The sequence below is a fragment of the Tachysurus vachellii genome, chromosome 5 (genome assembly GCF_030014155.1).
Source record: "Tachysurus vachellii isolate PV-2020 chromosome 5, HZAU_Pvac_v1, whole genome shotgun sequence".
Taxonomy (NCBI): domain Eukaryota; kingdom Metazoa; phylum Chordata; class Actinopteri; order Siluriformes; family Bagridae; genus Tachysurus; species Tachysurus vachellii.
This window is the reverse complement of record NC_083464.1, coordinates 22,697,501-22,713,260: the sequence shown is the minus strand read 5'-3', so window position 1 is coordinate 22,713,260 and position 15,760 is coordinate 22,697,501. Positions and strand designations below refer to the sequence as shown.

The window sequence follows — 15,760 nt, the reverse complement described above, 5'->3', positions numbered from 1 at the left end:
GATTTACTGCTGTCCATGGAGTAACGTAAAACTGTAAAAATACAAAATAAAGATCTCCAAGCATACATATTTAACAATATGTTCACATAAACACAACAAAGGCTCTACACATTCCTTGTAATTAGCATCAACTATTTCCAGAAATAGATTGTGCCATTCACGAAAACAAAGAAAGATAAATTAATGTCTGGCATACAAAATATAACAATTTACTATAAATATGCCTGGAAACTATAATGTAGCAATATCTACATACCGAAAGTGCCTTCAAACCAACTTAAATCAAGGAGCAGTAGCCATGACCGCATGCTCTTCCCTGCTGCTGCTGAAAACTAGACTCACGTTTATGACGTCATCATATGAGGACTTAAACAATAATATGCAATACCCCACTTGAACAGAAGGGGTCACTCTAGAACAACATTTCAACAAGCGCTACAAAAAATGTTCGTAGAGAACATCACATTGTTGTGAGCTGTGTAAAAGTACATTTTCCTAAAATCTCAGCAGTTACCTGGCGAGTGAAACTACAGTTGGTGTGTTGTAGTCAGATGAGAGTAAAGTTAAACACACTGCTGACATGCTGGATTTGAAATTATGTGGAGAGATGAATCATTAATGCTTTGTAGCTGGAGAGTGTATTCTTAAGGCCTGAGATAATGAAATAATACACACCAACACACCAAGTGGTTGCATGACACAGATACGAACTCTACTGGAAACTTGTGGTCTGAAATGAAGTGGACCTAGGATTTGATCTCACAACCTTCCGAACAACAGCCCAACACTTTAATATGAGCTGTGTCATTGGGTTGATCCTGAAAGACAAAGATTTAATGCTTTGAGCCTGATTTCAGAACAAGTAAACAAAAAATATGAACTCTTTTACTTAAAAAAAACTTTCAGTCCCACACTCTGAAATTTCATTCAACCACTATTTGCTTCAATTATGACATACATTAGCTGTGGCGTTGTTTCAGTAAGTATATGCGTGTCACAACCTTTATTTCTATCCAGAGATTTTTTTTCCCCGCACACATTTGTTTCCCTGAATATGATGAATATGACCATTATTCTTCCAGGTTTTAATAATGCACTGGACAGTTCCTCACCCAACTTTAGTACACTGAAACATGATTTTGACCCCTTGTTACATTGATCAATCAAGCTCCTTTCATTGATTATAATGTGTAATTTAAGTCTTTTATAATATTTAACTAAATCCAGAATATATTGTACAAGCCACATTCAGAAATGATTTCGGTAAGGAAACTCTGATCACTAAATGAATGTGTTACTAGCAGAAAAATTATACAGTAGCTTCAGTTCTCTGTCAGTGTCTACTCTGGATAACTGTAGCCACAGAACTTCTTTTAGCTCCATCCCAACCGAAGTCAGAGTCCAGCCAGAATGATGTACTTTGGGTTATAAATGCTATGTCAAGGGTAAAATGATATGAGTAAAGTTCACTACATGCAAAATGCATATTATCTGTGTACCATAAATTAAACTGCCACAAAATATTCAGTATTGTCTTTTTAATGCTGACACAATGGATCATAGTGCTCTGGGTTATTTTTAAGTCAACATTGTGATGCAACAACAAGAAGCCCGAATGTGCTAGTTAGTGCTAGAGTTAAGTATCCATATCATAAAATACATCCATATGGTCAGTATGGTCATGTTTTGTCTTTAATACTCATGGCTTTTAAGCTGTGCACTAGAAACATATCTGATGTATGCATGATGTTATTGCACAAGTACAATATAACAATAGCAAATCACCTTCAGAATATCATCAATATCATCTTCAGAAACTTTTTTCAATTTCTCATCAAGAAAAGCTTAAGCTATAAGAATAAACAAGTTACATGGATAAATAATAATGTTTTCCTTATGTGTCTTACAGGAGATCAAAGTAAAAAAAATCTCCAGAGAGACATACAGAAGCCCATGACATATACTGTGTCATCAGCAAGGAAGGTGGAGAAGTCAGTGAATTGCCATTTTTGTTGAAGGAGTGGCCTTTATGGACCACATTGGCTCTGCAGCTTAAGCTTGTGCATTGATGCTATAGTCATCTATTCACTGAACATTTCTTACCCTAAGGAGCTGAAATACTACTGCAAGTTCTGAAAAACAAAGGGTTGATGTGCACTGTTTTTTGTTTTTAGTGCATTTAAATCTCTGCATTGTTTTTATGAATTCTTTATTTACATTGTCAGATTTTCTTTATTAATGTTTTGAATCATTTGTTGTTGGATCTGATATAAAAAAAAAAAATCAGAAATCTAGTATCAGAAATAAAATATAGTGTGAAATCTGATCTGCCAAAGCAGGCATTTTTGTTGTGACCAACTGAATATATTGTTTGTTTTAATTAACTATTAATAATTAAATGAAATTAAATTATTTTTTAGGAATTTGTGAATAGAAATGTTAGGAGTGGAGTAACTGCCATATCAGATGTAACTGTGTTTAAGTGTTAATTACAGCCATTTCCAAATGGCTATAAATACGAACAACATATTTATTTTTTAATGTAATGAATTTTAAATATAATGAAAGATTAAATATATGTAGTTTTACTATGATGGGGTCCTGACTTTTAAGGGTACTCTGAATTTTCTTTTTGTGAATTCCACCTGTAAAACAATGTTAGATTTAATAAAATGCAATGTTTTTAACACTGATTATTGAGTATTGGATTAGATAAACAAGGCTCTGTTAAAGCCATCAGAATCGTGTAACTTCTATCTGCATCGTAAAGGGGCGTGCCAGTTCGTCATTGAGCAGAGACGTCACGGATGGAGGCGGTGCTAATGATTTTGATTGACAGTAGAGGATTAGATCTTGCTCTGCTGTGAGATATAGTGTGTGTGTGCGTGCGCGCGCGCGCTTGAAAGTGTGTGTGAGTGAGTGAGTGAGTGAGAGAGTGAGAGAGAGAGGTGGGGGGGGAGATCTGTGCCCATCTTACCGGGACGGGACCATACGGGAATACCGGGTAAGTCATTTTATTAGCAGTCTACTGGTCCACTCATGTTCGTATTGTTAGCATGGAGTGACAGTGTTGCGGGCCTGCACGTGGCTGCGTGTTCGGTTGAGACAGGATTAGCCTCTGCCTTATTCATACCATACAGATAACCAGTTAGCTATCTCGCTAATAATAACCAGCTGATACTGGTTGGCTAAACAAGAGTTTTTTAGCTGGCTACAATCAGCCACTTTAACCAGTGACTAATAGAACCCAGTAGAGCTCGGACGACGTCTCGTAACCCAGCACGGTTTTAAGCTGAAAGTGTCTCATGTAAACTTTTTTTTAATTCCCGATATTATCGATAACATTTCGCGAAGCTAATTGGCTCAGCCGTGTGCTTCCCAGCCGGTCCTCGCGCTAACCGTGCTAGCTAAGCTAAGCTAAGAGGAGCGTGTGTACTTGTGGTTTAACGTCCACGAGACTCATTCAAGTACTGCTTACTCTCGGCGGCTCGCTTTCCTGTTTATACGTTACTCTATATCCGCTAAGCACATCACGTGAAAGAATAAACGTGGGGAAGTAGTTCAGTTTACTGTCAGTGAACATGGCACAGCTCGCTACAGGTTGGAGTCTTAGAGCTGTAAAGCTATAACTACGACATATATATAAAAATGCCCCAGCTTACTCCAGTTTGTCGACAGTATCATGGCTGGTGTTCAAGCCTGTCTCTTTTCTTATTCTTCTGCGTCCTGTCTGTACACATGTCCTCTAACAGCTTGTACTGGAGCTTTCACACTCCTCTAAACTCAGCATGCTGGAAGTAAGACATTGTGCAGAAGACACACAAATATAGACAGGCCTTTATGGGTGGGCTGTCTATAATGAGCACATGTCTTTATGGCTATAAGTCTGTCTAAGGCAGGATGTATAAGTCTTTATTTTTATGTCTTTTTTTATATGATTATTGTTTCCACATAATATGACTGATTATGGGGAGGTTTATTTTATTTGTATCCTATCATCTCTTTATCTTTGACTTTGTCCCACCAGGATTATTTCATTCAACTGTTTGTCTGGATCCAACTGCATATAACGAGTATTGCATCCACAAAAAACAGTTTTTACAAAGAGTTTTTTTTTTCTAATTGGTTACAAGGCCGCTTTTATTCTATATAAAGTTATATGCTCTATGTATGTGGGCATGTCTGTCTAAATGTATCATTGCCATTTCTTGCTCATACGTGTTTGTGATGTGATTCATATAATGTGAGGCGTTTTACTCTGGGGTGGAAGCAGAAATGTCAAAGCCTTTCATGACAAAAGGTGACAGTCTGTGAAATACTGGATTGTGCAAGCATGGTTTCAATACTGACTTTAAACACTGTTAATAACTAGTTACTCTAACAAACACATAGGGATGTAAGAGTCGCATTTTCACAAACACAATGCAATTCACAAGACAGCAATGAATTTTTTGATAATACTTTTGAATCCGATGCGGTGTGATTCGATTGAGTTAATTAACCACAGTGGGCCAGTGTGGCTACATATTGTCATTCTAATGAAGCATCTGATTCCACCTATTTAATCAGTTAATCTTGGCTTTAGGTGGGCTCTGGTGTGGCTTCAGCTTGGTTGGAATAAAATGCCTCACACAGGCTTGATGCCACGTTGATGTGGGAATGGTATGGTAGTATGTGTGGCAGTGGCATTGGACAGCGTCACTGCTGGGTTGAGACCTAGTCTGCCAACCAAATATATCCAGCCACCAGCAGTGCTGTGGTCTGAAAGTGTCACTGATAAAAGGCTGGTGGACATTGGTCTAAGCATGGACCAACAAGGTAGGTGGGTTCAAGTGGTCAGAGTACACAGTGTTGTTACACTCACACCAGCCCAACACACACTACAGCGTCAGCATTGTGCTGAAAATGGACCACCAGCCAAGTAATAATAGTGTCAGTTTCCACTGATGGATAGAGGGTAGAGTGGACTGCCAAGTGCCAAGATTATAAGTGTATGTCTGTATAACTATGAATTTGTTGGAATAAATGGTTGATGTTTTATTTTTTATTTGATAAAGTAATAATAGAGTCCTTTTGTTTGGAATTAATTTTACTGGTGGGATATTTGCTTCTGTCTACATTGTCTTGTAGTGGATCAATGCAGTAGGATTGTGTCCAAACGATGTATTCTAGCAGGTATAGAATACCCATAATGCCCCTTTTATATTTATAGAGACTAGAAGATGGTGTGCAACTTCTTATGCCATTTACAGTTTTACTGCTGAACCTGGTATTGACTAATTACAATAAATCTTGTTTATTTGAGCAGGTACAGTGGTAAAAAGTGCTGCACTCTGACTTTTTAGAACCACAGCTATTTGAAAGAACTTTCCATAAGATAATTTAATAAGACTAAAATAGTGGAAATGTCCCAGATGTTCCTTCGGTTTTATTCATGAGCACTGTTACCAACTTAAAGTACTTGACAAATAGAGGTGAACCAGTATTTTTTTTTTTCCTATGTGACAAACAAAATATATATATTTGACAAACAAAATAAATATTTTTCAAACAAAATATATGAAATTATAATGTTCAAAGGCTGAAGTTGGTGTCACTGTTACTGTTTTATATAATTTCCCCTTCTTTATGCTATTTTCTAAGCCTTTTTCACAGCAACAGATGTAAAATGTCCTGCGGTGTGACACCACACTACAGTAAAGAGAAAATATACAGATATTACTGATTTCAACTGCAAATCACATATGTTAAAGTTTAAGAAGCCTTTTCTAAAAATCATCATTGAAATTCAACATAGTTTTTTTTTTTTTTTCAAAAAACTGTACAGTATGTTGTTTTCACAACTGTTTTTCAGTTCCACTCCTTACTTTCACCTTCTTTTCTCACTCACTCGAATAGAAATATTTCATAAAATGAGAGTCTTACTGCACTGTTTATTTTTTGTGATAGTTAAATTATGCAGTGCTACATCATGATAAAAATCTAATTAACTTAATTAAGGCATTTAGTTGGATTTAAAGTGATGTCACACCACATGACTTCCATGCCACACCACAGGACGGCACTTATGTTACAAAATTTTGCTTGTTGTAAATATTCCTGTATATTGTTTTTGTATGTAAAAACCTTTTTTTTATTAAGTTAATATTTGTAAAATAATGCCAAAGCTCTTATGAATTATTCCAAATGTTGCTGGTTTATTTTATAGCTGTTTATATTTCATGTCTCATTTATGTTACAGTCACACCGCAGGACATTTGGCATAAAAGCCTTTAAATAAACAGGAACAAAAAATATTTTTTTATCCAAAAATAAAACTACAACATAAAATACAGTAATTTGCTTCATTTACATATGATTTTTGTAAGAAATAACACATTTTAGTGAGTATTTACACTGTTACATTAAAATCACATGTCACGTCAACCACCCACTTGCTCAAAATCTGTGAGCAGGCAGAGATTCTCACAGATTCGTTTCTTATTTGAATAGGGTGCGGCCTTGATTTGTTTGCTAAAATGACTGACTGTGCCCTCGACAATAATAGCTTTTATAGGAGGCTGGAAGATTAGACATATGCTGGCTTTTACATAAATGGACATCTTTTACACAGTTAAAAAAGTACAATTAATATTATTAGTTCTTGATATCACAATGTTTGGTATGTGAACTTTGCCTCTGTCATGTTCTGAGTCTGCTAAATCAGGAACAGTTCAGTTGGTAAATGTTATGAAAGTATCATGACTTCCATGCTACTTATCACTCAGCCCTAGTTTCAGATGTTGATGGTCAAGATTTTAGTCTGTAATGGACTGAATTACAGCTAATAGGATTGTTTTTGGAAAGCCTACATGTAAATGGATATTTATTCATTATTTTTCAGTAACTGCTGTATCCTGATAAGGGTCATACCTAGAGGCAATATAGCTTAGCCAGTTCACCTAAAAACATTGTTTGGGACATGAAATAGATTTGGAATATGGTATAATATCAGTGTCCCTGAGCTATACATCATTTTGTCAGTACTTCTAGTTTAGTGTATATTTACTGTAAATTACTGTCTGTTATGTCAATTATTGTTTATTTCAACACCAAGACAAATTCATTGTATTCTTTTTCAAGAAATAAAATATTTAATACTGTGATATTTTCTTATGAAGCCAAGCTATTGCCTGTATTAACCAGAACATGCTTTACCTTAATGTAACATCAACATTCACAGTCGTTCACTTCTATATAAGTGTCTTTTCTCATGTAAAGTTTCCGTCTCTATCCTGTCATCTAGGTGTGCTGATTTCTTTCTGAAGACTTCACGAAGTTTTCTTTAAGCTGTGACTTTACCTGAGATCTAGGAAAAATGACTGTTGCTAATGCCAAGTCCGGTACAGGTAAGCCGCCGAGGAAGAGATGTGCTGATTTGTGACTTATTGTATATTACAGTCCAGTATTTTTGTGTTCTTACAGATATGTACACAGTGAAACCTGCAAGGGATTTCAAATAATAAAAAGCTTTTAGCAGCAGTCACATATCTTTATAGCCGAATTTAAATCGTTTTGAGAAAAAAATTATAAACAATAAAATAAACAAGCTGTATTTCATTAAAACCAAAAGCATATCCTGGTGCTTCTTTAATCGTCTCCAAGAATTATGACGACAGCTGTGTTAAATGTTCTGTTTGTGTTGTGAGTAACCAGTAACTGCTCATACCTTACAATGTTTACAGTGGCTTAAATAAAAAGGCGACACATTTAAAATTTTCTTTATTTTCTTAACTTAATTTCTAAATTTAGAAGTAGAGTGGGTCAAATGATATTTTTAGTTTCTGGCAAATTCTTGTCAGTTCAAATGAAGAGAAATAACTGTAGAAAAACTGGTGATAATAGTAATTCTGGAACCAGTATAGTGTGTTTTGTAGTTGTACAGTTTGTGGCCTTGCTTTGTGAGAGGTTTGTGTGTGGGTGTTCAGTAGTATGCAAATGTAGTCACTTTGTGATGAATCGTCCCATTCAGAGCCACTCAAGTTGTTGTTGTAGCTTGAGTACTTTTGATGCATTAGTATTGATCCATTTGTTCTGCCATTTGGTACTGATGGTGTGGCGGTGCTACATGACAGGTGACTTTAATGTGGAGTTTAACTGATATGCCTTGTTCTTTATGGTCTTGAGGTCCAAGACAGTTTTAATGAGTAGTGACATGAGACACCCCTTCACATGGTCAGATTTGGATGTTTTTTCTTTTACTATATATTGTTCTTAAAACTACAGGCTTTCCTGGCCTGAAATCTACTTCCTTTTGGCATTATAAGGTCTGGTTACCCCAGAACGTAAAAGGAAGAAACTTGCATCTAAAAATTACACTTTAGGTTTGCTGACTATATGTCCTGTTATTCTTTTAAATAGGTCACTAAAACATTTTAAGTTTTGAGCACAGCCATTTGTCCAGTATGTGTACAAACTCTTGTTAGTTTTGATGGTGGTGATGAGATGGTACAGGACATTTTAAATGCTGGTGTCTGATTATAAACTCAATTTTTTAGGCTTCTGTCCAATCTCTAAGGCAGATTTGTCCATTTTCCCAGTGAACCCCACTTCCTTTTTTACCTTTTCTTATTTTATCACATTTACTAAGTAGGGGACACATTTGATGGACTTTATTTCAAGATAATGAGCTTTAAAAATCTCCACTTACTGTGCATGATAACATCTTTCAGTTTTGCATATTTGGTCTGGCTCATTTTTCATGTGAAGCTCTTACAAAAATGTCTTAAGGTTGGCTTGTTTGAATTCCTGAGCTCTAAGGAATGTAACTATCCAAAATCTACAATTTCAATGTCCTTGTTTTATTATATTAACTTTTCTTACAGTAGAGATGTCCAAGTATGTTATTGGCCAAAAAAGTTAGTTTTGTTCGAAAACAAATTTTCCAGAATTCAGCCACGGTGATGCGCGCGCACACAGAAATTTATACATTTATATTTTATAAGTATGCTTTGTCCATTGTTAAAAGCAATCTACAAATAAAATTGAATGGAGTACATTCACAGTATGAACAGTACTTTATATCAGTATTTATTATTTTGTTGTGAAAACAAAAGCTAAATTCTGATATTTTATATATTAAATCATTTTTTGTTCCATTTCTTAAATTTTATTAACAAAATTGTGTATGAATTTTTGTGTATTTTTTTTTTGTGTAATTGTGTATGAATGTAAAAATAGTGTTAAATGTTAAAACAGTAATTGTGTATGAATGTAAAAATAGTGTTAAATGTTAAAACAGCATTGCTAAATAATACAGTTAGTGCTAGCTAGTGCTCCTTCAGCCCCACACGTTGATAAACAGTTGTGTTTTGCCATTAATTACGCTTAATTATCCTTGGCTCCTTCTATAAAATATTAATGAAGGAAAGGTAATGAGCGAATGGTGCAAATGGGACAGGAAACTGAGATGGGTTAATAGCATTCAAGAACTCATAGAGTTCAAGGTTGCACGATTGGCCTCTGGTTTAAAACTTGCCCCCACTTGACTCAGTCAGATCCAAGATAGCTTTGGCAAATTATACTTATTATATTATAATTTATATTCTAGAATTTATACATTGTTGTTTGTTTTTGTTTTTATTTATTTTTTGTTATTTTTAACTGTTTTTTGGCTTGTAGTGATTTAGAAACAGCCCAGTCACTAGGAAGTGCTTGCTTTGGTGACATTGAGAATGTATCAGGATTTGATTGTAGAAAAATGTATTTTTAGCCACCATTTCAAATCCTATTTATGATGGAACTAATTTGAAGTGTTATTTGGCTGTATTTTGTACAGTTTGGGTTCTTTTAAAAATGTACAACTTAACAAAATTACATATAGTGAATGGGAATATTTATTTTAATTGTATTGTTTTAATCTGTTCTTAAGACTGACTTATTTTGAAGAGGAGTGATGGAGTTGCAATTTTACTGTTATTTCAGTAGACATTTATATTTTAGAGTGCAGAGTGTCAATAAAAGTAATATTCTAATATTAGTACTATTAGAATTGTTAGTTCAACTAGAATGCTGAAAAGATGACAGGTCTACTAGAAGATTTTAAAATTATTTTAAATATATTTATTTCATCATTCTGTTGTAGAAGTATAGATACATTCTATCTGAGACTGGAATAAAATTTATTACAGGTGCATTTTTGTCTCACGTAAATTGCAACATCTCTCCTGTAGCTATGCAGAAAGTTTTGGATAACCTCAGGGAGCTGCCTCCGTCCACCGACACCAAAGACATTGACCTCATCTTCCTCCGTGGAATCATGGAGAGTCCCATAGTCCGCTCTCTAGCTAAGGTACCCAAAACCATGCCTGCTTATTAGCTTTCTTGATTAACAGTTTGCACAAACATGTCTATTTTCATATTATATATGAGCATGAATTAATTTTCATTTTAGCTGTGTGTGTGCCTGTATGCCTGCAGGTAGGTGTGTGTGTGTGTGTGTGTGTGTTCAGCATTGTGATATTGTATGTGTTTTTGTCTATACCCAACACAGTCTGTTACCCTGAAGAAGAGTAATGTCTGCATTGAGCAGAAATATTTTTATTATATTCCCCCCCTAGAATGGCCAGGGGAAGAAACAAGAACGTGATAAGCAACTTTGAAATAGATTTATTCTGGTGGACGACATTAAAAAAATTTGCATTAAAGTTTGTATGTGATTAAGTTCAGTTTTTGGCTCAGTTTTTTTTATTTGTATGGAAAGTATTTGTAAACATTTGACTTAGTTAATGCATAATGTCTCTCAAACTCTCATGAAGACCAAGGGACTATCAATACAAGTCTGGAGCAATGTTGTGGAATCAGGGTTTGAATATGAATATTTTATATTATGAATATAAAAGAATATGGCAGTGGCACAGCCATGACTCTGCATACTGTGAATCAAGCATCAATGACTGATTATAGAGGGGATTATTCAGAAAAGCAGAAGGCCAAGTTTGACTTTCAACATGATTCTACTTTGCAAAGGTCCTGTAAAGTTCTGTCTGTAATCAGTGCGGTCTATCCCTTTCCTTAGGCTCATGAGAGACTGGAGGATGTGAAGCTTGAGGCAGTACGGAACAACAATGTGGAGCTGGTAAGCGAGATTCTGTCTGACATCAGTTGCCTGGCTGTGCAAAACGACAGTGCAGCAGAGCTCTCCAAGATCCTCAAGGAACCACACTTCCAGGTAAACCTGGTGTTATGACACTATATCTTCACTAATTCGTGAGGACTGGAAATACATGGTGTTTAATGTGCAGCTGACAATGTGGGTACATGAAAATGATTTCCCTGGTCAAATAAATTTTATGTTATTCAGTAGTTAATTGCTATTTATAATACATGATTTCCATAGGGGGTTTAAAAGAGGCAGTGCCTGTGGCCTGCTCATATGGGTTAAGAGGTCTACATAAGGATGTATGTATTTGATTTAGTTTGTTTGTTTTGATATAGTTGATATGTTTTCATGTTTCCAGTCCTTAATAGAAACTCACGATCAGGTGGCTGCTAAATCTTTTGAAACCCTTCCGTCTGCGGCAAACAACACTACCATGAGCAGCACTTCTCTTATGCCAGTGGACACTGTACGTATGATCAGCATCCAGAAGAAGGCAGGAGAGCCACTGGTGAGGAAGCATATGTACTCTTTCAGAACCTGAATCACATTTTGTGTTCTCTAGACTTCAGACTATATTTTGTTTTATTGCTCGAAATATGTCTTAAATAATGCTAAAGGTTTTTTTTTCTAACATTTTTGGAGGCAGCATAATCTAACACACAATGAAACTACCCATTTAAAAATAAATATTTTCTCAGATTTTTCAACAGTCAGAATTTGGCCTTATCATTACTCCAAATTTCACAAAGGTGAAATGTGTGCATGCAAACTCTAATAGATTTATGGTCTTTTTAAGGGTGTGACATTCCGAGTTGAGAATGGCGAGCTTGTGATCGCACGCATTCTTCATGGCAGCATGATTGACAAGCAGGGCATGCTGCATGTGGGCGACGTCATCCGGGAGCTGAACGGCCAGGAAGTTGGAGGTGATCCTACAGCATTGCAGGAGATGTTGAAGGACATCAACGGAAGTGTCACCCTCAAAATCTTGCCCAGCTACAGAGATACACCCACACCGGCACAGGTGGGTGACGGAAAACAGCAAACTATCACACGTCGGTTTAGCTAAACTACGTCGTAATCTAAGCTTCACAAACTGTAGGTATATATATTTCAAAGGGTATCAGTATGAAGGAAATAGATTTCTATCTACTGTGCTTAGCTATATGGGTTTGATTTTTATCCAAGTCCAGACGTGCAATTGTCTTTGGCTGCAGTCTCTTTATTTATCTCATAACTGGGTTTTGTTGAGGAGTAGAAGTCTGATTTTACACACAAGGAGGTGAGAGTTGCCCTCGGGCTGACTCAGAAGAATGCCACTCTGCTGAAACTGAACCTGCCTGTTCCTATTAATAACATACTCTGGGCTATCTAGGGCAGATGGGAGGAGAGCTTTGGAGAGAGGAACATGGGACACACACGCACGCACGCACACACTTATTAAGGAGGTCTGGTATGTGATAGCAAATAGGTTAACTCAAACTTTTTGGCGGAAATCTTATTTACATTTATTGATAAGGGTCTATTAGCAACCTTATATGATCAGACAGGTAATATAATAAGCTGTTTCTCACATGCTGATGAACTTTGCTCTATTTCACTGAACTCAGAACAGGCAGAGCTTGCATGTTGACAGTACACACAACAGGAACTAAGGTTAAAATCCATCTAAATATTTCTTGTAAAAACATACTATGCATTTGTGGTTGACATTTTCTCCTTGTCCTTAAGCATAGAGCTTCATGAAAGACAAACTAAGAGACCAGTTTGAAGTTTATACTTATGAAATACAGCATGTTAATCATATTACTTTGTAAAATTAATAATATCTCATGCAAATATTTCAGATCTTCTCATTTGAAGAGGACTGACGGTCGGTTTATTAAGTTAAAAACTTCATTGATGAAGTTACTGAAATGCTTGATGTACACTTTGCAATTACTTGGACAAAAAAAAATCTAATTCTCATAAATTTTCCCTTACTCTAAATGTAGTCATCTTACACGTTTGTTGTTTGGCATTTGCTTCTTTTTTGGTTTTGCACTTAGCATGACCGCTTTACTTGCTTCAAACATTTTTATGCTACAAAATGTAATATAGCAGGGATATAACACATTTTTAAAAATTCAAGTTCAGAATATGACTATATGATGTAGAAAACCATTTTATATTGATCATAATTTGACTTCAACATTAAAAGATAGCACTTAAGGTCCAGAATAACATTGACCTGTGCAAAAAATATTGCTTGTTAGCTCAAAGCTAAAGATGTAGATATCAGACAGCAAACACAGTTTTTTCCCCACCAAATCATTTGTTAAAAAAAACAATCAGATGCCATTTGTTTCTCCTGACACATGCAAATAGACTGAGAGCACACAATTACACATGCATACACACCATCTCCAGCATGAATACAGGCAGCATGTCAGCCATTTGCATGTTCTGAAGATGAAGATTGCCCTGTCCTCCTTTACTCAGTATTGTGACCACATTTAATTTCAATGAATTTTTTTTTAGTTACTCTTACTTGAGTCACACCTACTTCATGCACTTGCATTTTTCCCTCCTACGGTTTACTCTAAACTTAGATAGATAGTACTTTCATTTAACATTCACTTAAAAAATGGAACTTTCTCTTTTTAGGTGTATTTGCGACCTCATTTCAAGTACAACCCTGAAACGGACAACCTCATTCCCTGTAAAGAAGCAGGGCTGGCTTTTTCCAAAGGGGAAATCTTGCACATTGTGAACCGGGAGGACCCCAACTGGTGGCAGGTACTGTTAATGTAGAGTTGCATTAAAGTAAATTAAAGGCAAGCCATTGAGTTGTGTAAGCACTTACAGACTATTTAAGGTTACCATCTTTGACCCTCAGGCACGCAGTGTAGTTGGAGGCCGAACTGGACTCATCCCAAGCCAGTACTTGGAAGAGAAGAGGAAAGCATTTGTACGGAGAGATTTGGAAGGCTCAGGTATGTTATGATTTTGTTTTTTGTATAAAACCTTACACTTATTAATATCTCTCAATTTGTTTTATGATATTTATTTGAATGCTGTTATTAGACTGGAGATGAGTGTGAATTTGATCTTAGTCATGCCTCGCTCACCAGTGTGATTTCCATTTTATAAAATTCCAGGAATTCTTTGTGGAACAATAACTGGAAAAAGGAAGAAAAAGAAAATGATGTACTTAACTGCAAAGAATGCAGGTTGGAACAACAGAAAGGTGTTTTAATGTATCCTGTGGAAAAAAGTGGAAAGAATTTCGATTATGAGAAATCTGACGCAAAGTCAGTTCTAATATTTTCTTTCTCTGTCCTGTTTCACTTCCTGACTATATTAGAATTTGATCGTCATGAGCTGCAGATCTATGAAGAGGTAGCTAGGATGCCTCCATTCCAGAGGAAGACACTCATCCTGATCGGTGCTCAGGGTGTGGGACGCAGAAGCCTGAAGAACAGGCTGATTGTGTTAAACCCACTGCTCTTTGGCACCACCGTACCCTGTAGGTTCTATAACTGCTCCTGAAGTGCATGTCTTTCTCACAAAATCAGTCAGTTTAGTATTTTCAATAGTATGTTAGCAGATATTTTGTTGAGAAATACAGATTGTTTCTTTATTTCCCATCAGTCACGTCTCGGCGGCCACGTGAAGAAGAGAAAGATGGACAGTCTTACAGCTTTGTGTCCAGAGCAGACATGGAGATGGACATTAAAGCAGGCCGTTACCTCGAGCATGGGGAGTATGATGGGAATATGTATGGCACGAAAATCGACTCGATCCACGAGGTGGTAAATGCCGGGCGTACCTGCATACTGGACGTCAATCCTCAGGTGCACTGAACAGAATGTTGTTTTTTTTTGCAGTAGCAACAGAGACAGTGTGGCTTTGTAGCTTATAATCAGTGCAGTAGTTGCAGACGTTTTATGCAGAAGTGAATAGAAATGTTTACTGACTTATCATTTTATCACTAGAGCAATACTATAAATAAATAAAGAATAAAGTTTATGGCATGAAAGCATAGGTTTATCCCAGGCACAGTAAAAAGTGGCACAGACATACTTTCTACTGTGTCTGGGATCTACCTGTAAACTTTATTCTGATATCATTCTTGTGTGTATTAGTATAGTATGCACAAGAAGTCCCCACAACCCAGAAACGGTGATGACGTTTGTGTGTGTGTGTTAGTTCATCTTTGCTTAACAGAGTGATCTGTCACAGTGGTCTTAGCATTGGTCAATGTTGGTTGAAATAAGAGGCATTAAACACTTTTTCACAAAAGCTCCATATAGCTACAAGTAGAAATGATGTAAAAGGAAATTTAATTCAGCTTGCTCTGTGTGAATCTCCTTATTGCTATGACATCAGATGTGGGGCAGGGACTTGGATCGGAAGTCAGGTTTTCCCAGTACAACATGTTGCCTCATTAATCTGCAATGGTGTTCTTTGTACTGTATGTACTAAAATGACATCTTATGCAGAGAACATACTGTATCTAGTGGATTGGATGCCATTTGGGATTCGGATCACTGCGTGGGTCCTAAACCATATTTTATGACCGATAATATAATTACAATAAATCACTGAATAATTAATGTCATCACCAGGCACTGAAGG

General features: G+C 36.2%; 1 protein-coding gene across 1 annotated transcript in view; it reads left to right on the top strand.

Moving 5' to 3' along the window:
- Positions 1 to 2,870: 2,870 nt before the first annotated feature.
- The window catches only part of pals2a (protein associated with LIN7 2, MAGUK p55 family member a), a 14,742-nt gene continuing 1,852 nt past the window's right edge, over positions 2,871 to 15,760 (top strand). The window contains exons 1-12 of the mRNA XM_060870519.1: positions 2,871 to 3,004; positions 7,286 to 7,388; positions 10,212 to 10,330; positions 11,057 to 11,209; positions 11,499 to 11,648; positions 11,937 to 12,164; positions 13,787 to 13,918; positions 14,019 to 14,115; positions 14,281 to 14,352; positions 14,487 to 14,648; positions 14,774 to 14,976; positions 15,751 to 15,760. The exon at positions 15,751 to 15,760 is cut by the window's right edge and continues 119 nt beyond it. Of these exons, the coding sequence (XP_060726502.1) occupies positions 7,358 to 7,388; positions 10,212 to 10,330; positions 11,057 to 11,209; positions 11,499 to 11,648; positions 11,937 to 12,164; positions 13,787 to 13,918; positions 14,019 to 14,115; positions 14,281 to 14,352; positions 14,487 to 14,648; positions 14,774 to 14,976; positions 15,751 to 15,760 (1,357 nt within the window). The 5' untranslated portion in view covers positions 2,871 to 3,004; positions 7,286 to 7,357. The remainder of the gene's footprint in view (positions 3,005 to 7,285; positions 7,389 to 10,211; positions 10,331 to 11,056; positions 11,210 to 11,498; positions 11,649 to 11,936; positions 12,165 to 13,786; positions 13,919 to 14,018; positions 14,116 to 14,280; positions 14,353 to 14,486; positions 14,649 to 14,773; positions 14,977 to 15,750) is intronic.